At 47.5% G+C, this 22589-nt stretch overlaps 2 protein-coding genes across 2 annotated transcripts; one reads left to right on the forward strand and one right to left on the reverse strand.

Moving 5' to 3' along the window:
* The first annotated feature begins 2561 nt into the window (after positions 1–2561).
* LOC149276686 (coiled-coil domain-containing protein 167-like) lies at positions 2562–4779 on the forward strand. Its single transcript, XM_089503385.1, has 4 exons — positions 2562–2603; positions 3505–3599; positions 4390–4442; positions 4676–4779. The coding sequence occupies exons 1-4, from the start codon at positions 2562–2564 to the stop codon at positions 4777–4779; spliced, it is 294 nt and encodes a 97-aa protein (XP_089359511.1).
* Positions 4780–8298: 3519 nt separating this feature from the next.
* LOC149276687 (cap-specific mRNA (nucleoside-2'-O-)-methyltransferase 1-like) lies at positions 8299–22157 on the reverse strand. Its single transcript, XM_089503374.1, has 23 exons — positions 22037–22157; positions 21383–21534; positions 21008–21166; positions 20441–20533; positions 19301–19372; positions 18647–18741; positions 18355–18427; positions 17009–17207; positions 16643–16761; positions 16185–16281; positions 15231–15363; positions 14770–14949; positions 14580–14636; positions 13245–13302; positions 12404–12472; positions 12176–12307; positions 11942–12064; positions 11203–11294; positions 10551–10619; positions 10018–10065; positions 9452–9564; positions 8870–8978; positions 8299–8464 (listed from the first exon to the last, which is right to left on the reverse strand). The coding sequence occupies exons 1-23, from the start codon at positions 22155–22157 to the stop codon at positions 8299–8301; spliced, it is 2529 nt and encodes an 842-aa protein (XP_089359500.1).
* Between the last annotated feature and the right edge of the window lie 432 nt (positions 22158–22589).

The following is a 22589-nucleotide window of genomic DNA, read 5'->3' on the forward strand; positions in this document are numbered from 1 at the left end:
AAAAATGGCCTTATGTTCCTGACTTCAGGTCTGATTCCCGCGTTTATCGTGTTACGAGTATAAGGAGATGCTGTCCATAGAGCAGCACGATATCCGGTTATCTCCCCCCGTCCTGCTTTACATCAGGTACATGATAGGGTATTGTACAGAGCTCGACCATAATAACACGATTCCCCAATTCCACTTCTACATAGGCCCCATTTTCCAGACCTGGTCTCAAGTTACATCATGGCAGACTCTGACTTCCATCATAACGATGAGTAGTCATTATGATGTAAGTCAGAGTCTGCCATGATGTAACTTGAGACCAGGTCTGGAAATAGGGGCCTATGTAGAAGTGGAATTGGGGGTTAAATCTCTGCCTCTGATACCCCGTGATGTCCCCGACGCAGACCTTTCATTAAAACGCACATTTCTAGGTGAAACGCTCATTTGCAGTAAAGGCCGCTGAGCGTTCGTTCTTGTTGAAGAGGAATGTTAATGTAAGCGAACGCGGGAGATCATTCCGGGGGGGGGATCTGTCTGCTGCGCCAACGTCGCGGGCTGTCCCTTTAACCGGTCCCAGCGCACGGCAGCCTCCGCTCGCTTAATGGAGTGTACCCGGACGTTGACAGATGAGTCGTGGGACGCGCTCCGTTCTCCATCATTCTGTAATCCCTGCCCTTAGCCATTAACCCTACACAATGCCGTAAAAGCCGAACCATTATCGGCTACCCGAGCCGAATCATTAAGCAGGGCACGGGGTATTAAACCTCCTCCGTCCTCCTGCCCCCGACTCGCACGCTCTCACACTGAGCTATGTAACCTTTAATTGGGTGCGCGGGTGGAGCGGAACCCCTCGATTCAGCAGCCGCTGTGCGCTTCATACCCACGGCCAGTCTGTGCCCCCTCTCCCTGCGCAATACATATTATAAATATACAGTATGAGGGGGTGAGCACCTTTACCATCGTGTCACTTTTTGATGGATATTTCTCTTTTCCTGTTTTTTTTCCTAGATAAAAATGTATCTTTACTGAGAGAGTGGTAGATAAGTGGAACAGCCTCCCAGCAGAAATGGTAGAGGGTAATACAGTGAGGGTATCAAACATGCGTGGGATAGACATACGGCTCCTGAATCTACAGATTTTTGGATAAAAAACCCCCCTACAAATAAAATAATAAAATGGGAGTGGGGTGTGGAGCTCGCGTTGTGCATGGGACGGCCTAGTCATGTAAGGGTGGGGCTACATGGGCAGGGCTAGCATCAGATAGTATGGGGTGGGACGGGAATAGGGTGGGGAGTGGGCGTGGCCTGGAGACGGAGCACCGTGACTTGGAGAACCGGTGAAGCTTGCAGAGGGTAAGAATCACCGATACGGAGGGAGAGGGAAAGCCCCGCTCCACCTGAGCAGGGAGAGCAACATTTGGGAGCAGCTGACATCTCGCCCTTTATCGAACCTGCGCGTGAGCCAATCACCTGATTCTCCCAGCGTCCTCCGTAATACTGCAGAGCAAATGAGTATCTCTACCCAGCGGTACCCGGACGGTCACCCGGCAGCGCGTTACGCCAGCAGCAGAACCCGCATCCAAACCATAGGCCACCCAGGGACCCCTTACTATCTACGCCTTTATTCCCAGAAAAAGACTTTCTAGACGAGCGGCCCCCAAGACCCTTTAATAGCCCATTGTGAAGGTTCTATGGAGTGACTCGCAGTATGTTACTCAAATACCGGTAGCTCTGACACCGGTCGTCAAGGAAACCTTGAGTTGTCATTATTTAAAGATACACCTGAGTCACCTGCATTCAAGCAGGGATATTAACATATAGCATACTGGGGGAAAAAGCACCAACTGGGAGTCTTATCTATGATCACAGCGGGGGGGGGATATCAAGGAGTCAGACTGCGTGACCCAGAGAATCTGCCCCTTCACCCCGAGACTGGGGCAAAACCCCTGAGTGTTCCAAGGTATGGAGATGATCCACAATATAACAGGTATTTACTGTTTTATATCCCGCGGCGCTGTACAATGGGCAGACAGGACATAACGCGTAGTATATAGCATAACAGTTTGACAACAGGTGAGGAGGGTCCCGGCTTACGCCCTGCATTACGAAGCTTTGCCCCCGGCCGGGGTAGGTACCGGAACCAGCAGGCGTGTAACGATTTCGCCAGCGAGAACCCCTTGGTGAGCTCTGGCTTCAAACACACAGCCAGGAAGCAGATTGTTCATATTATATGTGTCTGCCTGTTGGCTGAGCATGATGTGAGTGCACAAAGATATTTGTCTTGATTAGTAGTCAGTCAGCAACTTTCACTTCTGGAAATTATAACTTCGCATTAAGAGAAAAGCATCTATTTTGCCCACAACTCAGCTGCTGGGGACAGCTGTGCGCTCCGCATACTGCATTCAATGCGCTAAGCACTGCCCTTACTAAACATGGCGCCTGGTGGGACTCGCCCATAGTAAACATGGAGTAGAAAAAAGTGGATGAAGTGCCCATACCAAACATGGCGGCTTCCGGTCCACGTGTAGCTGGAGCTGCAGGAAGGACACGTGTGCCGGGCAGACAAGGAGGAAAATGGCGAAAAAAAAGAAGGAAAAGATCAGTGTGGCCAAGGAGGTGAGTGACGGGGACCCTGCACTGCAAATCCCATCATGCTTAGTGAGCGCCTGGCTGGTTCAGCGTGATGGGGCTTGCAGTCATGGCGGAAGCCGAGATTATAATGAGGGGTGAGTGACAGATACTGGGCGAGGGGTCTGAGGGGTGAGTGACAGATACTGGGCGAGGGGTGAGTGACAGATACTGGGCGAGGGGTCTGAGGGGTGAGTGACAGATACTGGGCGAGGGGTGAGTGACAGATACTGGGCGAGGGGTCTGAGGGGTGACACAGTGAGGACTCAGTTACAGTGGGAGTGTCAGGGTGAGTGACAGCAAGCTGCTGAGTGATGGTCACTCCATGGTTTGTGGTGGCCTCTCGCAGTCTCCCCGATCACCCTATAGGGTAACAGAGTCTGCACTGTTAGTAGAGAGCGCCTGTTCGGTGACAGTCCCTCCGGTGGTGACACTCGGTGGTTATGCATTATGATCCCCCCCCCTATACATATGTAGCCATTAGCCCAGACCTCTGATGAAGCTCTGAGGAGCGAAACATGTCAGGGGGGCTACTTGTCTGAGTTTTTAATAAGCCCGTGTCACTGGAGCCATCAGCAGTATATATGATGTGATATTATTAGTGTTATACGGCCGTGGCCCTCACGTCACGGTGACGGATACCTCTCACGGTAGGACTGGTGATGCCGGTGTTTCTAAACATCTTTTTTGGTTATACCTTTTAACAAACATATTAATAAAAGTTATGTTTTAGGGTGGGGTAATAATAAGGGTATTTTTGATCCCGGGAACGGGATTGGTTTGTTTTTAGTTGTAATTTACCCTTGTCCCCGCCGGGGCATTATTTTGGAATTCTATACATATGTTGCAAATCCCCCCTGCGCCCGGATAACACCCGCCGTGTCCGCAGATAGACAGCGTGGAGGGGAAGCTGGCGTCCTGCAGGAGTAACCTGGACGAAGTGGACTTCAAACTCCGCAAACTGGAGCTGACTGCAGAGGGGAGGTGAGAGCGTCGGGGAACGCGTCTCCCGAGAGAGAGAGATTCGTCTTAGATTCAGGAGCCGTATGTCTATCCCATGCATGTTTAATCCCCTCACTGTATTACCCTCTACCAGTTCTGCTGGGAGGCTGTTCCACTTATCTACCACTCTCTCAGTAAAATAAAACGTCCTTCCGTTCTATCTCACTCTCTGACTCTCTAGTGTTAGATTCAGATCTCTTGTAACTTTTCTCCTCCCGTCTTTTATCCCCTCTCAAGTTATTTTTATAATTTAGCGCTTCATCCCTTTTTAAGTTGTTGTCGGGAATGTCTGTTTACTCCCAGAGCCCTGTGTGTGTGTGTGTGTATATATATATATATATGTGTGTGTATACCGTGCGTACATATATATAAAAAATACATTAAAAAATAACATGAAATTGATCAGCAATCCAGCGCAGACGGGGTTAATGGATTTTTAATTCTAATGGTACAGAGACCATTTATCACTCCTGTGTCCCAATGGCCCTTTATCACTCCCATCACTCCTGTGTCCCAATGGCCCTTTATCACTCCCATCACTCCTGTGTCCCAATGGCCCTTTATCACTCCTGTGTCCCAATGGCCCTTTATCACTCCCATCACTCCTGTGTCCCAATGGCCCTTTATCACTCCTGTTTCCCAATGGCCCTTTATCACTCCCATCACTCCTGTGTCCCAATGTCTCTTTATCACTCCCATCACTCCTGTGTCCCAGTGGCACGTTGTGTTTGCTGATCCGAGTTTAAATGTCTTACAACTTTTTTTGCCGCAGGAAATCACTTGAAAAAGAGAAAAACGCTTTGACCAACAGGATGTCTCACTACGGTACGTCAGCCCCGCCATTGGTTTAGGCATCGGCCCCTCCTCTATGAGAGAGAATAAAAAAGTAGCGCTTTGTGTGAGCCCTCTACCACTCTGCTGGGAGGCTGTTCCACTTATCTACCTCCTCGGTCTTAGATTGAGGAGCCATATGCCTATCCTGCGCATGTTTACATTGCCGCCCTGTATTGGTCTCTACCGCCTCTGCTGGGAGGATTACTCTGTGTTGTCTTTCACAGAGAAGGAGCTGAAATCCCTGCGTCACGAGAACCAGAAGAACATGATGGTGTCGGTGGCGATCTTCCTGCTTCTTGCCCTGGCGTATTACTGCTACACCATGTGATGGGGGCGATGATGCCCGTTGGCTGCCAGGAGGGGGGACTTCTTGCGCGGACAGGAATAGGTGGGCGCAGGATGCTCCCCGCCGAGGACTACTACTTTGCTTCTTCCAGGAATTCTTCTGTGCCTTCTCGTTGACGGAGGAACCGGGGGGCTCGGCTTCTCCGGGATCCCCAGGAATGTACAGATATGGTTATTATGCCGGCAAACGACCCGTCGGCGCAAGTCAAAGACGCCATGTTTAGGTGACAGACCCCCCGAGGCGTTACATTTAAAGTTACTTTGTAACTTTTCAGCCCAAATCAGGTTCCGCGATTATTTGGGGCGCTATATTGTTAAAAAAAAAAAAGTCCAAAGAGGTCATGCCAGTGTCTGTGTATAGGATATAACCTAAACAGGACTGGTGATCCCCCCCCCCCCCCCTCGCGATGCTGGAATTGTCACTTCTTCTGTTAGCCATCAATGGGGTTTAATCGCCAAATCGGGCCGCTTTGGGCTACAAAGTGCTTTATCGATCCTGGACTGTACTTGAAGAGCCCGTCGGGGGCGTCTCTTCTGCGTTTTGTGATAAGTGCGAAAATGTTACTCGCAGCCTTAAAAAAAAAACAAAAAAAAAAACCCCAAAAGCCATATTATTGGAACCGAGCGATTAACTGAAACATTTAAAATAAAGATTTATGGACCAAGATGTCTTTTATTAGTCCTTCTTTTTTCCGTCCTGTCGGTCTCATCGCGTCATGCGGGCCGGCGAAGGACATCCGGATACCGCCGAGAAGTTTGGGGTCTGACGGAAGAAAGCGCTGCGTTGATTTCCATGCGCAAAGGCGCTTGCGATCTAAAAGGAGGTGGAATATATTACAGAAGAGATGAAATGAACTTTTGGGTGGCTGCAGAGACTGCCTGAGGGGGTGTAAGGTGGAGGTTGGAGCATCAGGTAAGACATGCCTATGGGCTGCCGCCCCGCGGGGCTGATCTGCTCAGTAGCTGTACGTAATGCCTGTAGGTTACAATCTAGTCCGGTTCATCCAATTACATTACAGCTGGAAGCAGAACCTTCCGGGGGTCTCCGCCATTTCTCCGCGTAACGGCTTCTAAAGCTTTAATTCCATGAAACGTGAGTTTTCACTGAATTACGGGGGCCGGGCCCGTAGATCCCCCGCTCAGAATTCCGTCTCGAACCACAGTTACGATTTATTTTTGTAAAACGGAGGTCTTGTCTATGAAGCCCCCGCTCAGCCTTTGCTACCCACCTGAGAAAAAGTAACGAGGATCATCGGAATGAGTCCCCTAATAAGAGGTTATCGGGTCCCCTATGTCTGAGTGCGTTCGCCTCCTCGAAGATGAAACTATACATTATACTGGGGGCCGGTCCGCTGATTTATCTATACATTATACCGGGGGCCGGTCCGCTGATTTATCTATACATTATACAGGGGGCCAGTCACTGATTTATCTATACAGGGGGCCTGCTCGCTGATTTATCTATACATTATACAGGGGGCCTGCTCGCTGATTTATCTATACCTTATACCGGGGGCCGGTCCGCTGATTTATCTATGCATTATACCGGGGGCCGGTCCGCTGATTTATCTATGCATTATACCGGGGGCCGGTCCGCTGATTTATCTATGCATTATACCGGGGGCCGGTCCGCTGATTTATCTATACATTATACAGGGGCTGGTCACTGGTTTATCTATACATTATACAGGGGGCCGGTCCGCTGATTTATCTATACATTATACCGGGGGCCGGTTCGCTGATTTATCTATACATTATACAGGGGCTGGTCACTGGTTTATCTATACATTATACAGGGGGCCTGCTCGCTGATTTATCTATACCTTATACAGGGGGCCGGTTCACTGATTTATCTATACCTTATACAGGGGGCCGGTTCACTGATTTATCTATACATTATACAGGGGCCAGTCACTGATTTATCTATACATTATACAGGGGCCGGTCACTGATTTATCTATACATTATACAGGGGCCGGTCACTGATTTATCTATACATTATACAGGGGCCGGTCACTGATTTATCTATACATTATACAGGGGCCGGTCACTGATTTATCTATACATTATAAAGGGGGCCGGTCACTGATTTATCTATATATTATACAGGGGGCCGGTCACTGATTTATCTATACATTATACAGGGGCCGGTCACTGATTTATCTATACATTATACAGGGGCCGGCTCGCTGATTTATCTAATGTTTACTGGTGGTCTTTGCAAACACATTTCCCAGCATGAGGGACCCAGCAAGTGCCATGAAATACGGAACCCGCTTCTTATATATATATATATATATATATATATATATATAATATCTATAGAATATAAAGGCTCACGGACATAGAACATGACGCCGGATATTGCTGTACGACCGCTCGATAGGAGGCATCAAAAAGCTCTACCGCCGTTACGAGAGGACCATGAATGTTCTCCTGTTCGTAGCAGAAGCCGTTTAATAATCTAAACACATAATGCAGACACAAGCGGACACATGCCGTATCTCAGCGTACAGAGGCGATCAGATCCCAGGGTTCATTTCTGGGTTTGCAGGACCCCCCCCCCCCGCGTAATGTGGGTACAGGGTCCGACCGCGCTCACAGGCCATGCAAAAAAAAAATAAAAAAATGCTTTAAACATAATGAGCACCCCCAATACAGCGAGGAAGTGAAGTGTATAGGGAGCTCACAGGGTCTGATCTCCTAAGCAGTGCAAAAAATAGAACGCCTAATCCAGGACTTTTTTGTGCAACAAACCGCATTCCCACCATTAATATCGACGAGGTTGGTGCTTATCCTTAATATTTGGAAAAATAATAGATAATAAACCAGCGAGACATGGCCATGGGCTTGAAATTGCCAACCCTCCCGACCCCCCCCCCCGGTTACAAAGACAAACAAAAGGTGATCCCGAAAGAACCCCCCCTCCATCTGCTTCTGAACAAACTCCTAAATGGCACGCAGTAATCCGTGGTTTTATTATTGCCATCTGTGACAATATCATTGATCGATTCAATCCGGTCCTTAAAATCCAGAACCCAAATCATTTGTAGGACACAAAATTCCAAAACATAATAGAAATAGAAGTGGGGGGGCGGGGGGGCAGAATAAATCAGACGTCTGATGATGAAGCAAAGCAGGGCTCCGTGAAGCGGTTTGAAGTTTTCCGCTCTTATTTTACCTGATTTTGGATCTGCTGCTACCGGTGATTTCATAACTTTTCTCTGTACCGACAGAGAGGGGGAATAAAAACAAATCATGCTTCACCCCCCCCCCCCTCCAAAAAAATAAGATAATGGATGGAGGTACGTCAGAGCTAAAAATGAAAATCTGCTGTTTTAGCAATGAATCCGTTGTATCCAAAGTGCGGTGAGCGCCTCTCTATAAGGAGGAGGGCAGGTCCCCCCCGATGTGCCACTCCGTGATAATGTCTGGGGCAGTTAGCGACCTGCTGACTCTCGGTGTCTCTGTTGTCCATGTTCCGGGCCACCCGACGGCTTCGCTATATATCCTCCCTAGCCCCGGAGGCAGCGCAGGGCTGGTGCATCTGGATGAAATTCAGGACGGTTTCTTTGGAGAGCTTTTCGGAGTTGGGGTCCTGTTTCCGGGAGTCCTGAATGTGCGCCTCGTCCTTCCAGTTCCAGAAGAGACGCTCGAAGTAGCAGACGCTGGAAATAAAAGAACGAGGCGGTCAGATGGGGGAGAATCGCTGGAAATCCAGTCGGCCCCTCGATACAAAAGTCATCAGATGGAGATAAACAAGAACCGTATTTAAACGGGCCATGCCACGGAAAAAAATCTCTCTCCTCAAGCATTAATCTCTGTATACAGGAATACAACCCCCCAGCGCAAAGTGTCCTGCTGGGTAATTAAGACTGAGCCATTCTATTTCTCCCCACAGGCAGTATGATAAGGAGTCGGGGGGTTTAGTAGATCGGGGATCAGATAACAGAGCGAGAATCATACAAACGGCTGATATGCAGCTGCCTGAAAACTTTATATAAAACTACAACTGGTTAAAAATAAATAAATAAAGCAGTATATGGCGGTCTCCGCACGCGGCTCGCGCTCACTGAAACGGTGCAATCGACTCCACGGGGACTTCAAATATGGACTTCTTGGTCTTTATGTTGTAGAAGTACTTTCGATTGGTACTCTTGCTGAACGCCATTGTCCACGGATCTGTCGTGAGACGAGGAAAGGTCTTTTATTTAAAGCTGGATTTCTTTACCACAACAACCCAGTAACTGAACCCCGGGCGAACCACTACCCCCCTGCAAGAAGCCCCCCCTAAAGCCTGCAACACATTCCCCCCACGTCCCACAATTCTGCCCTCCATTTACACCTTAATCTCTTAACCCCTAGTATCCACTCACTCCCCATTCTGTCTTTTACTTCTGGGGGCATCTCTCCAAATCCAAATCAGGATTTAACGACCCTTCCGCAGCCCTGTATAATGTGTAGTTAAATACATTATTCCCCTTTATATGGTTTAGTTACTCATTACCGAGGTCCGGATCAATAACTGAACTATACATTATACGGGTCTGGCTCAGCCCTGCTCGGCTCCCTTGAAGACTCCCAGCGTACCCCTTTAATTCTCTTAAACCCCCAATTCCCTGCAGGATTTACCCCCGAACCCTCTGTTCTCTCACCGTTCACAGTTTTCACGATGTAAAGCCCCCAGGGCACAAAGTGTCGGTCGTCCCTTCCCGTGTAGGAGAGCCGCGGGAAGCTGCCGGAACTTTTAATAATCTTCATTTCTAACCTGATTACAAAAAAACCCCACAAAGTCTGTTTGAGTAACTTTACTAAAAAACGCTGATTATCAAAAGGAAGACGGAAGGGGCCGGAATATTTCATCGGGTGGGATCCCGGCCGGAGAGAGGAGGAGATACGCGCGGCCGAGACATTCGCACACGTATGAAGAATGTATGACGAAATATGTACCCGGAACCTGAGCCATGCTATCCTGCAAAGGTTTGGGGAGACTCCTCGGCAGCCATTTTTTAAAGGTCACCCTGGCCGCAGCAAATCCTGTAAGTTATCAGCAAACATCCCCCCTGCGGATACAAGCTGCGGTCCCAACGACTTTAAATGTTTATATGCTTTGGGGGGAGGGGGATGCAGACGTGTAAAGGGTTAAAAGCGAAGAGCGATTTATTGCCGCATGCATTTCTCCTTCTTATTCCTGGAATTAATCCGTAACGAGCGGACTCACCTTAGAAAGATCTTCTGTATTTCCTCCAGCCGGTAAACTTCCTTCACCCTGAAACAGACCAAATTAACCATTTCATTTTACAACAAACCCCCGGTCCGCGCCTCACCAGAAGCCAGCCGGGTCACACCGCGGGGATACGCGCCAGCTTTACACCAATTCCAAAGTAACTGAACAGTGACAATTAAGTGGCCGAGTGTGGTAGGAGTGAGCCAGACCACATAGCCTCAGTTCCTTAACTTAAAATTTTAAAAACTATGTAGCAAACTTGCTGTTATAACCCATGCGCGGCAAGGAGCCTCGCCACCGACGCCAAGAGCGCAGCACAATATCGCCGTGACACCGCTGGGAGCAAAGGGGCTGATTCGCTAAACCTAAACGAGACGGAGCATTCTGCTACAACCTGGACGGACTAAACGGTGACTAAAGGGGGCAACCTGGATAGAATACCCCACTCCTCCCAGCTTCGGCCCCAGTCTCTGGTGCTCCCTGTCCTGTTTGTATTACACAGAGGTCGCCGCGCAGGTATCGCTTACCTGATGGGGTTCATGTCAGGCCGACTTGGTTTAGAAACGGCTTTCACAAACTTCTCTGCCAGCTGTATCCTGGGGTAGAGAGACAGAGAGAGAGAGAGAGAGAGAGAGACAGACAGAGACACAGAGAGAGAGAGCGAGAAGGAGAGAGAGACAGACAGAGACACAGAGAGAGAGAGAGCGAGAAGGAGAGAGAGAGACAGACAGAGACACAGAGAGAGAGAGCGAGAAGGAGAGAGAGAGACAGACAGAGACACACAGAGAGAGAGAGAGCGAGAAGGAGAGAGAGAGACAGACAGAGACACAGAGAGAGAGAGCGAGAAGGAGAGAGAGAGACAGACAGAGACACACAGAGAGAGAGAGAGCGAGAAGGAGAGAGAGAGACAGACAGAGACACAGAGAGAGAGAGCGAGAAGGAGAGAGAGAGACAGACAGAGACACACAGAGAGAGAGAGAGAGAGAGAGAGAGAGAGCGCGCGAGAAGGAGAGAGAGAGAGACAAAAAGAGATGGTTAATAAAGCTGTAATCACCATGTAAATATCCTTTATGTGAAAAGCTCCAGAACGGAAAGGGTTACCGCGCTCCTCGCTATCAGGAAACGTATTCGTAACATAAAATATTTATCGAGGAGTAAAGAAGCACAGAACGGACCCACCTCTGGTTGAAGTGCTGCGGCCGAACATCCATCCCATTCAGAAACAGAGCGTCGAGGATGTGGACGGCGCTGATCTTCCTCTGCGCTTTCCCCTGAAAACAGAGACATTGGGTAAATAACCGGGGGCAGAATCTACCCCGTTCTACCCCTACAAACAGAGACATTGGGTAAATAACCGGGAAACCGGGGGCAGAATCTACCCCGTTCTACCCCTACAAACAGAAGCCCAAGGAAGGGGGTTTTAAGCCTTTTTCTACCCTTGAAAACAACACAGGAGCTCCATCTCTATTCCAATTACAGGATTTTTACCCCCAAAACATTACAGCTAATGTGACGGCTGCAACTGCTGTGACTCGTGGATCTGTAATGAAACATCATCAACACCTGTGCAAGATAATAATAATAATAATAATAATAATGTGAATACAAATAATTTTTGCCATTTTACTTTACTGCGAGGGTGGTAGATAAGTGCAGCAGCCTCCCAGCTGAAGTGGTAGAGGGTAATACTTTGAGGGTATTAAACATGAGACTGATGACCAACGACTGATTAAGGTTTGAGTCGTTAAGGCAGGAGAAACGGGTCTCATCCGCTGGGATATTCTATGTCTCTATGGAAACCTATTTCGTCATCACAGCTTTAGGTACCTGGAAAGTAACCTCTTCACGGCCAGGACTCCCGTTATTTAACCCATCGGCACAGAGTTCCGTTTAGAAACGGCCATGCGCAGCTCCTCACCTCTCCCTTTAGCTCGTGGACGATCTCCACAGACAGGAGCGTGTCCCGCGGGAGCTCCGTCTTCAGGTTGAGTTTGGTCCAGTGGTCCGAGGGCTTCCCTCCCCACGCGTAGATCTGAGAGCGCTGGAGAGACGGCGGGTTACGGGCAAGTGAACACATACCTACCCCCCCCCCAATAGCATGATCCTCGCCCGGCATCATACGTGTTACACGGTATATAAATGAAGACGTTACCCCTAGTCCCAGCAGGAAGACGTGCTCGCTCCCCGACACCATGCACCGGTAATCCAGCACGTGGCTCAGCTTCTCCAAGGTCTTCGTGGTGAGCGGGGTCGGCTTGTACGTGAAAACATCGATGTCCCGGCTCTGGGGGGGGGGGGGCGGGGGGTTAGTTTTTTGAGTTAAATAAGTTGAATATATTGTCTGACTCCACAGAATAAACCCCCCCCCCCCCGAGTTTACCTGAATCAGCTGGAAGAACTTGGTCTTCGCATCGCTGTTGGTCGGCGCCACTCGGACCTGGTCGGGGACCTGAAACCATCGGAGAGGCTGATTGGAGGGGGGACGTATTTTAAGGGGTTAACGCGGGGGATGATAGAAACGATATAAAACGTCCGTGAGAAGAGCGAGAAGCAGCCGCCTAAACAGACCGATGGTTTGGCGCCTCTGCCCGTTTACGGCAAACAAGAGCATTTTAGGAATATCGATCGTTCGGGATAACTTTGGTAAATTTAGGGATTAACCCCTTCAGTACCAAGGGTTTTTTGGGGGGGGGTTTTACCGCATGCTGATTTAACTACGATTCTCCTTTCACTGCGTACGATGAACCCGTAGAAATTACACGATTTTTTTCCACAACAAAAACGGGGCTTTCGTTTGAAACCATAGAAAGACGCAAAAAAGTAATAAATAAAAAAGTGCAAAAACCTTATTATTTTGCAACTTTCTTAGCGTTTCTTCCACGCAGTAGGTGGCACGGATGAACGATGACCACATCTGATGTAAACGTCTAGGGCCACATCCATCCCTTAGGGTAGTATTTTTAATACTCCAGGCTTAAGGGGTTTGGGGAACAGGGGGGGGGGGGGATATAACTCTTACACATCTTATTGATGCCAATGATGTCACTGTGACATCACCGAGCTCACTGTTTTAATATTTGTTTATACGTGAAGAGGGTGAAACCTCCTTTTGGGCTTCTCAGCGCAGTTTTTTACGTCTATACGGTACGGAGGGGGTTAAAACAAATCCAATAGTTAGCCAGCCATTACGATTACAGTAAGGAAGGGGGTCCGCTCCTCACCCCCCACATCTTCAGGCACTCTTTCCGTAATTCGGCCTGCCGAGGCTCACTCAGGGTCCTGCAATGAAAAGAAATAAATCCTGAACATGCGCAGCCAATCGCTACAGCACTATTACTACAAAAGGCTCCAAAACAAAACAAAAAAAGTTTTTGGGGTCAACACTAGTGACAAAAAGTAACCGCTCCGGGCATCGTATTTACTTACAACGGACGCACTTTAATGCATAAAATAGTTCTGAGGTCCCTGAAAATGTTCGCAGCGTCTCCCTTCCAGAATTCCCCCCCCCAGGGAATGTTAAAATGTTAATACTGTATTTGCTCAACCCCCAAAATTTTAATATTAATTTAGGGAAAAAAGAAAAAGCCTAAATATAAGATGACCCCATAGAAAAAAGTTTTTCTAGTAAATATTCATTCATGTGAACTATTTTTCATATTTAATAAAAGCTATGATTGAGAAAAAAGATTTTTTTGTTTTTATTTCCTTTCATTTGCCAACCTGCCCCCAGTTATGTACATCTGCCCCCAGAAATGCCTTATACCCCCTTATATGCCACTCTGCCTCCCTAATAACCCACTCTGCTGCCAGAAATGTCTTATACCCCCCTATATGCCATGCTGGACCCCAGATTTTCCTTTTAACCCCCTATATGCCACTCTGCCTCCCTAATATTCCTTTTAACCCCCTATATGCCACTCTGCCTCCCCCAACTTACCAGTGCTTCCCTAGACTTCTCCCCGTGCTTCCGATTCCTTGGTGTGAAGTGGGGGCAGCCGGTGGAGGTCTGTGCGATGCGCTCAGACAACTGGCACTTCTATGAATGAGCACCGGAAGGTCATGTGATGCCGACCCTTCGTATTAGAAGCCCCGGCAGCAGCGGAGGTTGTCTACGCGCATCGCACAGACCCCCACCGGCTGCTGGAGACATGGATCCGGTTCTCCTGCAGCGCTGTGGGGGATTTGGATCTTAGTCTTGTAGTCAGGCGTCTATTTGACGTCTGATTATAAGACGACATTGAATATAAGACGAGGGATATTTTTGGGAGCATTTGCTCTGAAAAAAACTCGTCTTATAATTGAGCAAATACGGTATTTGATAAACTCATGATGGCAGAACACGGTCACCCAAAGGTCCACCTGAACCAATTGCTGCGGAGAGCAGAAATGGCCCATTTGCACAAAACCAACACAAAAGACTACATTATTTATATATATATTCTAGCATATCAGCGTTATTAACCAGATGAGGTTCCTGTACATCTGATTTCCATTAAAATCTACTTTAACGAGTGCAGCGGCCCCCGCGCCCCCAAACGCTGCAGGAGGTTACTTACGAGTCCTGAACAAAGGCGTGGATTTTAGCCAGAGCTTTTATCTGAACCTCGCAGTACCTGGGGAGGAAAAAGAGAACATTTTAAGGAGAAACTGTCAAATAAAATTGAAGAAACCAAAACAGAAGTGAAAAATCAGGATTTTGCCCTAATTTACTGGACATATCCACCACGCTGTTCAGTCGCTACTCGCCTCTCATTGGATCGGACCATGTACTCAAAGAACTGGCGGTCTCCTCTCAGCACCTCCAGCGGGACCACCAAGTTCACATCCTGGTCGCTGTTTCTCAGGTGGTTGAGACGCAGGTTCACTGTGAACAGGTAATTGCGCACGTCCTCGATCCCGGTCTTCAGGCCGCGGCAAACAATGTACCTGAGGAGTACGTTGATGAGAAATACGAGACTATTAAATGATACGTACGAGTTTCTGCTTGGTTATCAGTCTATGGAAAGCTGGGAGTAGTACATACATGGCACAGCCTCCCAGTTAAAGGTGGGAACAGCAATTTAAATTATATCTGCGCATGAGATATTATATTTAAATGGAACAACGTGTTCTGCACTTTAAACACAGATCCAGAAAGCGGATAATTCCAACAAAAATAACCCGGGTCCCGTTACCGCGAGGCCGACATGCTGCGCTCGGCGGCTCACCTCTCGGAGTTCGCCGGCCGGCTGGTCACCGGTTTGAAGAGGGAGATCCGTTCGAAGCAGCAGTACAGTAAGTAGATGAGACCCACGCTAAACGGGGTGAACAGATCAAACGTCTTGCAGATGAAATGACCCCCTGGGGGAAAAAAAAGGGGCAAAAATGACAAAAAGGCAACAATGCAGGGCATTAAACTGGCACTCGGGGGCGAGTCGTCTTCTACTAACTGCCCCCTGGCGATGAAATACATTTTGTGTATTAACATACATGTGCCAGAGCGTATGTTGGATGGGGGGGGGGGGCACAGACAAATCGTTCGGGGACAACAATGGCACAGGCCAGCTGTGAAGTTGGGGGGCCCAGGGGCAACTCTCGGTTCCTTAACAGAGCTGAGACGGACTCCTATCGGGGGCCACTGATGACCCGAGAGTTTAAATACTCTATACCGGTCAGTATTATAAATGCGTGAGCCCCAAGACAGCGGCAAATCCTCTACGTGTAATCACCCCGAACCCCTGCGTCTATGGTGGCCGGAAACCCCCGGGGTATAAATAACGGGATCCTTCGATAGATTACCAGAATCTGGATACACAGCGAGGGTGTTTTCATTCTGCTCAATGTAAAATGTAACGGGGAAGTTGGCAGGTACGCGTTCAGAACGCGCTGGAAACGCGTGATATGGAATCTTGGAAGATATGATCCGTCCGCCTGTAATACTGAACTCCACATTTATAACTCAATTTAAACTTTTTAGGTTTGTTTGTGGGTGGGGGTTTATTGTATGTTTGGGATTCCAGCGATTTATCCGCCTGTTCCTCTGATCAGAGACTTAAGGCTGAGATCTCTCACAGTCGCGTATGAAGAACATTCTATGATCTGTTTCACGTTGAAGCGATTAGGCGAGCAGCGAGCGCGCGGCCAGCGGTGCCGAATGGGTTGGAGGGGCGTTAGGACGTTACCTGTCCGGATCACGGAGAGCCCCACCAGAAACTGGCACAGAAGCAGCTGTTTGCTGAGAATCTCCTGTATGTTCTCTTGACCCTCAACGGAGAAACCCTGCGAAACAGCAGACCCTTACTGACGGACCCCACGGACGTGCAACCATAAGGGACGGATATTTAACAGGGTACATTTACAGTGAGATTCATCTTTACATCGTTTAGAGGGTAATAGACAAGTGGAACAGCCTCCAGGCAGAGGTGGTCCAGGATAACACACTGAGGGTATTAAACATGCATGGGGTAGGCATACGGCTCCTGAATCCAACGACTGATTAAGGTTTGAGTCTTTACAGCAGGAGAAACGGGCGACTAGACGGGGGCCGAATGGGGCCGATCTGCAGGAAACGTCAGTTTCTGAGACGGCAAAGATTTTCAGACAGAATGAGAGGAGGCGCAGCTTCACGTGGACTACGTACCCCATCAGCCATCATGAAGTTCACGCCCTTGTGATCCGTGTTGTCCAGGATGAAGTTGCGGAAAGCCGTGATGTTTTCAGGGCGCGTTACGTCGCCGTCGCCGTCCACCCCCCCCTCACCTGCAGATGGATAAAGTGAGAATACCTGTGGTGAGACGGGTAGGTAACGTGCATCTCAATGGAATCTCAATCAACTGTGTAGAATATTGTGGTCTGGCTCAACAGTTTCTTTTTCACAAATTTCAGGTATTTTTGGATGTTCATTACTACAATTCTCAAAGTAATATTTACCAATAATAAGCTAGATGCCCACCTTATTCTGGTGTCTTAGAAGCGTCCTCATCGAGAGCAGAACCCCCAGACTCACCGTAGTACGGCTCAAAGAGCTCGCTGGATGCAGAGTAGAAATCTTCAAGCTTGAAGTCGTTTGGCCCCTTCAGGGTCATCCCGTAGCCCTTGGCGTGCCATTTCTTCCTCCATAGCACATACTCCGAGAAGCCCCCGGGGCCGGCACAGACATCCGCAAAATAAAGCAGCTCCGAGTCCCTGTCCTTCAGCTTCGGTTTCTAGGAAGAGCAGGGAACGAAAGGCACGTTAACACGCTAAGAGTCAGAACAGCAAGTACACGTTAACACGCTAAGAGTCAGAACAGCAAGTACACGTTAACACGCTAAGAGTCAGAACAGCAAGTACACGTTAACACGCTAAGAGTCAGAACAGCAAGTACACGTTAACACGCTAAGAGTCAGAACAGCAAGTACACGTTAACACGCTAAGAGTCAGAACAGCAAGTACACGTTAACACGCTAAGAGTCAGAACAGCAAGTACACGTTAACACGCTAAGAGTCAGAACGGCAAGTACACGTTAACACGCTAAGAGTCAGAACGGCAAGTACACGTTAACACGCTAAGAGTCAGAACGGCAAGCACACGTTAACACGCTAAGAGTCAGAACGGCAAGTACACATTAACACGCTAGGAGTCAGCGTGTTATCGCGTGCTTGCCGTTCTAAGAGTCAGAATGGCAAGCACACGTTAACACGGGGGGAGTCAGAATGGCAAGCACACGTTAACACGGGGAGAGTCAGAATGGCAAGCACACGTTAACACGGGGAGAGTCAGAATGGCAAGCACACGTTAACATGCGGAGAGTCACAAACACAAGGATTAAGGCGCTGAGAGTGCCGGCGTATCGTCCGCACAGCTTTACACTCAAAGAGTTCTCTCCTCAGTCCAACTCAGAGGGGCCGATAACTTATAACCAACGCGGTTTATGGGCTGCTATAACTAATTGTAAAAAAAAAATAACCAACATGAAGATGGATCACCAACAAGTTCCACCAATCAGAGATTCCAAGACCTCCTGCTCTCTATTACGCAAGAATCGGTAAATAAGAAGTAAAAGAATTTACTGCAGCGCCCTGAAGTCTGGCTGAGAACAGAAAATCTCTCACTCTTTGTCATGAAATGAAAAGACTCCTTTATTGCTTAAGCCCTTTGTTACCCCTTTTGCGGGGGGCAAAGAAAAGGCAGGCGCTCCACTACGCCCCTCCGTCAGTAAATCGGGGGTAACTCGGTCTCATCAGTACCCTCCGCGCCGACCAGATTGAGATGTCAGCACTGGTACAGAAAGCTGGGCAGGCAGATAGTAAGTAAGTCGCCTAATAAATGCGGCCCACTCGCAGAGTCACGGGACAGAAAAGATCTCTCACCCCCTCTGCATCCTTCGGGTTGGTGAACATGTAATCAAACACGTGGTCAATGTTGGCCATCTTCATGGCTGCCCTGAAGAGAAAGCAAAAGGAAGATCTGGTTAACAGACATGCCGTCCCTTTATGTCTGTAATATAAGCATGGGTGGTCCGATACCAGGAATGTGGGGTATATTTCCATGAATTACCGCCGGGACGCACTGTGACAGCGCAGGAGGTAAGCGAAGTGGGTTTATCGGAAAGCAGCTTCCGTGATAACCGAGGGGCTTCGCTGCTGCATTTTATACAATTACCGATTCAGGAAGAAGACGCCCCGAATCATCTCGTAAGGATTGGAACGCGTCCTCGCTCTCCTCATTTCTTCCCCTTCCAGCTCATCAAATGCACTCTGCAAATAAACATGTTTAGATGTGACGTGTTCAGCGTACCCCCACCCCACGCTGAGAGGGGCATCTTGCACATTAGCAGGAAAATAATAGCTTGTATAACCAATACGCTGCGGCATCAAACGTACAGAACACCAGCGCATGGAAGTTCATTCATACTCATGTATAAAATCTATGTTTTATTTGGCGGCGCAGAGAGAGGGGAAGATAGTTTGATTTATCCAGGAAGGGCAGTTACATTTCCCCCCCAACCTCAACTTGGCACGCGACCTCGGACCTTGGTATCCCTGAGGCGCCTGATGATGGCGTATTAGATTCTATTTCGTATGGGCTTTTTAAAACGCCTTCTCCTGCCACGTCTTTGCTCCGAGCGCCTTTCTCAACCGGCAGCTAGCTCCTCACCCTCACCGGCAGCATTTTATAATCCATCTCTTTTACTCAACCCACTATTCCATGTCAGTATTTACAATGAGCAATTCAGAAAATTATATACAGATAAAAGGGGATCTTGCAAACGATGGCCGTCGGCTGTCATGTTCCTCCTTCTCACGACTTTCTCACCTTGCAGTCCAGGAGGCTGTGAAGAAGCTTCTCCCTGCAGAACTCCGTCTCATCGTCAATGATTAGCTTTCTCTGCAATGAGAGAACAATCTCATAATCCTTACATGATGAACAATGTAAAACGCAGGCGTTCCATTAAAGCCAATCCTAGCGATCGTAAATACAGAAAATCAGTTACTGAAATTAACTAACTTGCTCCTAGAATTCCGGGACAAACCCCGACCCCAGGTCAGTTCCCATCTTTACATCTCACACTGTATTAAACGGTAAAGATCCAAACGGGAAAGCGGATCGGTGATAGGATGAGGGAGTGGAGGGGTGAGAGAACACGGCAGGGGATGAGTTTTAAATGCTGTGTTCATTTTCCAAGCCCTGTCCCGTTACATGAAACTAGCAGTCATTTCATTGTTAAATTACATTTTTTAAATACTTCAGCATAGTTAAGAAAATTTTTTCCTTATATTTTATTAATCATACTGACCTAGAATTTATAAAAGGCACCGAAAAACAACAACAAAAGGGGCAACTGGCGAGGGGGATGAAGGTCAAGCAAATACGGGTATTATGGGCTCTACACAGAGGGGGTAAAAACATTTCAACCGAGCAGATTGTGGGCCCGGCGAGTGACCTTTCGTACTTAAAAGCTGCTGAACCGTTTAAAAGAACAAGAGAATTCAGACACCGATTTCAAATCCATATTTCAGTGCATGAACATTGTGAGGGTATAAGAATATTAAAGAGTGGAGCGAAACGACAGACCATGGAGGAGGTGCCCCTACTGCAGCTCTGGAGTTGCAGCTTCTCACATTATTTTTGTTTAAAGGTTTAAAGAATTTATATGAAAGTACTTATTTAACCCCTAAAGGACAATGGGCAGTCCCAAAACCCATTGAAAACAATGCATTTTGAGCCCGTACGGGCTTTGTCATTAAGGGGTTAATATGCACTTTTTTCCAGGAGGCTTCCTGGGGGGTACACCTTTAAACATTTATAATCCTAGCCTACACATTACCGGCAACGCTACCCGGGACTGCCAGGATCTGAAACCATGTTTGGTGGTAGGAAGGGAAAGGTAAGTAAACCATGAACTGCGTCTCTTATCAGCATTATTTAATGTGTATTTTATTTCCAGACACTGACCTTCCCCACGGTCATCCAATCGGACAGTTCATCAGCATCTGGGATTTCTGTAGAGCATTCTGGGAACCAGTCCACCTCCTCATAAGCTGTGGCCTGAAACAATTACACAAATTAATCTCCAGTATTTATACAGGGACTCGTGACAGAGCCAGCTGGCAACCCGATACGTCCAGAAACACCAAGATAATGACTGCCTGGAACAAAACGCAAATAAATAGTAAGTGACAAAGTAAAAAAACTTTTCTGTTCCAGCTAATTACTAAGATACAAGCATTTTCCATCAATCAGTAAATAAAAAATAGGCTTAAAGTAAGACCACTATGTAACTCTTGGTGCAAGGTAATGTTACCTCCTGGCTATATTGCGCTACAGGTTGTGTGTGATTATGTGCCATACACATTCACCAAAGCAGGAATGTCTCGTCTACACAGCTAACATTCCAAGGCGCCAACAAATATAATAAGAACCACCGCACTACAATTCCACAATTACTAATAAGCAAAGTTTTACAGATTAGCAATACTCAGGTGTGTTTGTGGAGTCTAATCTCACTGAGCGGGGACTCACCTCAGGCTCATCCCTCCAGTCCACGTTTAAATCCTTCTCAAAGCCTTTTAGGATCAGCCCCAGACCTCTGCGGCCCTTCTGCTTGGACGTTTCGATAATTTCCTTTCGGCCCTGGCCAAATTTTCCTAGACCTTCTCCTTCACGGAAACCCATTTTAGCCTGAAAGTGGAAAAAAAAAATTAAAAAAAAAAGGATTAGAGCTTTACATTTTTTCTGTTTGTTTGTTAGTTTAAGGCATAGCGGAAGATTTCTGTTTAAACAGATTAATACATTTTAAATTATGCATAAACATTTACAAAAATATCAGAAATTCTAATAATAAAATACAATTTACTGGCCATAAAAGGCCATAGTCGTGACCGAGCTATGGGTTACCATAAGCTTCTGGGAGACGCTGTTAAACATGGAGTAGCGGGAGGAAGACCCTTCTGCCAGGGGCTCAGATCCAGGCTCTTTAGCCATAGACCCAAACACGGGCCGCTTCTCATCGCTGTCACTGTCGGAGCTGGTACTGCTAGTAGAAGACTCTGGAAAACAAGGCATAACTATAAGCAGGCTTACAAAATGTCCAAATAATAATAAGACTAGAGATGATTACATCCAAACCCTACCGAGCGAAACCACAACCAGTAAAACAAAACTTTGTGAAATAGCTTATTATCAGAACTAAAAAAAGTTCTACTGTCATAGTAATTCATTTTATTGCAGGATAGACAATTTTTGTGCTTTTTGTCATGCAGCTAATAACATTAACACAATAATCACAGTATTTTGGTGACAGTTTCCGAGCCATAACGCTGGCGTTAAGTTTTACCCGCCGTAGGTTTGCAGGTTACAGAACTTCCTATGTGTTACTCGCTGCATTGTTATTACACCGCAGGTAACGGTCTCGAGGTATCTGGATATCCTGTTGCTGTTCTTGGATTATGGATTTTATGCTGTAGTGTGTGATGCCTGTATGCTGGGAATGGAGAAGGTTTTATAAGCACTGACTCAGGAAGACGGTTTGAGAAAACCAGGCAGACCCACCTTGAGTACCATGGTTGCTGTACTGGGTGTCATCATCTGAAGTTGAGCTCAGATTAAGGCCAAGTTCTTCAATACGCCTCTTCTGTCGGCTCTGAGGCTCAGGCTCAGCTCTCCTCTTCATTTTCAGTGCTGGAAGGTAAAAGAGATCGCTCAACAGTTACTATTCGGTAGAACAGCCATGATTACAGTGAAATATGGAAATAATTATTAAAAGAAATGTCCGTCTGCGACGTTGCAATTCTGCCCTAAAAACGGGGAAGTCGGACCATCAATGGATCACGTTATTCGTTTCAGATGCATGCTTCCCCAGAATATTCAATTTATTCTATTCATGTGAGAGAATGTCTGCCTATTAAAAAAATCTGACACAAGCAGACAACAGTTCGCAGGTAATGTTCTTAGCAAAGGAGTAAACGACACCAACATTGTAAAATATTTACTATCATTTTCTATGCATGATTTCCTTTTTGGCTCCCCTATTATACAAACATCAGAAATCCAGTGCAGACGGGGTTAACGTTGCAAATCACTATTATAGCCCTTTATCACTCCC

Source organism: Sceloporus occidentalis, unplaced genomic scaffold, assembly GCF_023333645.1.
Source record: "Sceloporus occidentalis isolate IW3139 unplaced genomic scaffold, rSceOcc1.0.p SCAF_231, whole genome shotgun sequence".
Lineage (NCBI taxonomy): Eukaryota > Metazoa > Chordata > Lepidosauria > Squamata > Phrynosomatidae > Sceloporus > Sceloporus occidentalis.

Bases quoted from the DNA above. Each gene is read 5' to 3' on its own strand.
- LOC149276687 (XM_089503374.1), bottom strand. From the start codon at position 22,157: ATGAAGAGGAGAGCTGAGCCTGAGCCTCAGAGCCGACAGAAGAGGCGT. The intron at 12,473-13,244 runs GTGAGGAGCGGA...CGATGGTTTCAG, and splicing joins AGTGCCTGAAGATGTGGGGG to GTCCCCGACCAGGTCCGAGT. The intron at 9,565-10,017 runs GTGAGTCCGCTC...TTTTGTAATCAG, and splicing joins ATACAGAAGATCTTTCTAAG to GTTAGAAATGAAGATTATTA.
- LOC149276686 (XM_089503385.1), top strand. From the start codon at position 2,562: ATGGCGAAAAAAAAGAAGGAAAAGATCAGTGTGGCCAAGGAG. The intron at 2,604-3,504 runs GTGAGTGACGGG...CCGTGTCCGCAG, and splicing joins AGATCAGTGTGGCCAAGGAG to ATAGACAGCGTGGAGGGGAA. The intron at 4,443-4,675 runs GTACGTCAGCCC...TGTCTTTCACAG, and splicing joins CAACAGGATGTCTCACTACG to AGAAGGAGCTGAAATCCCTG.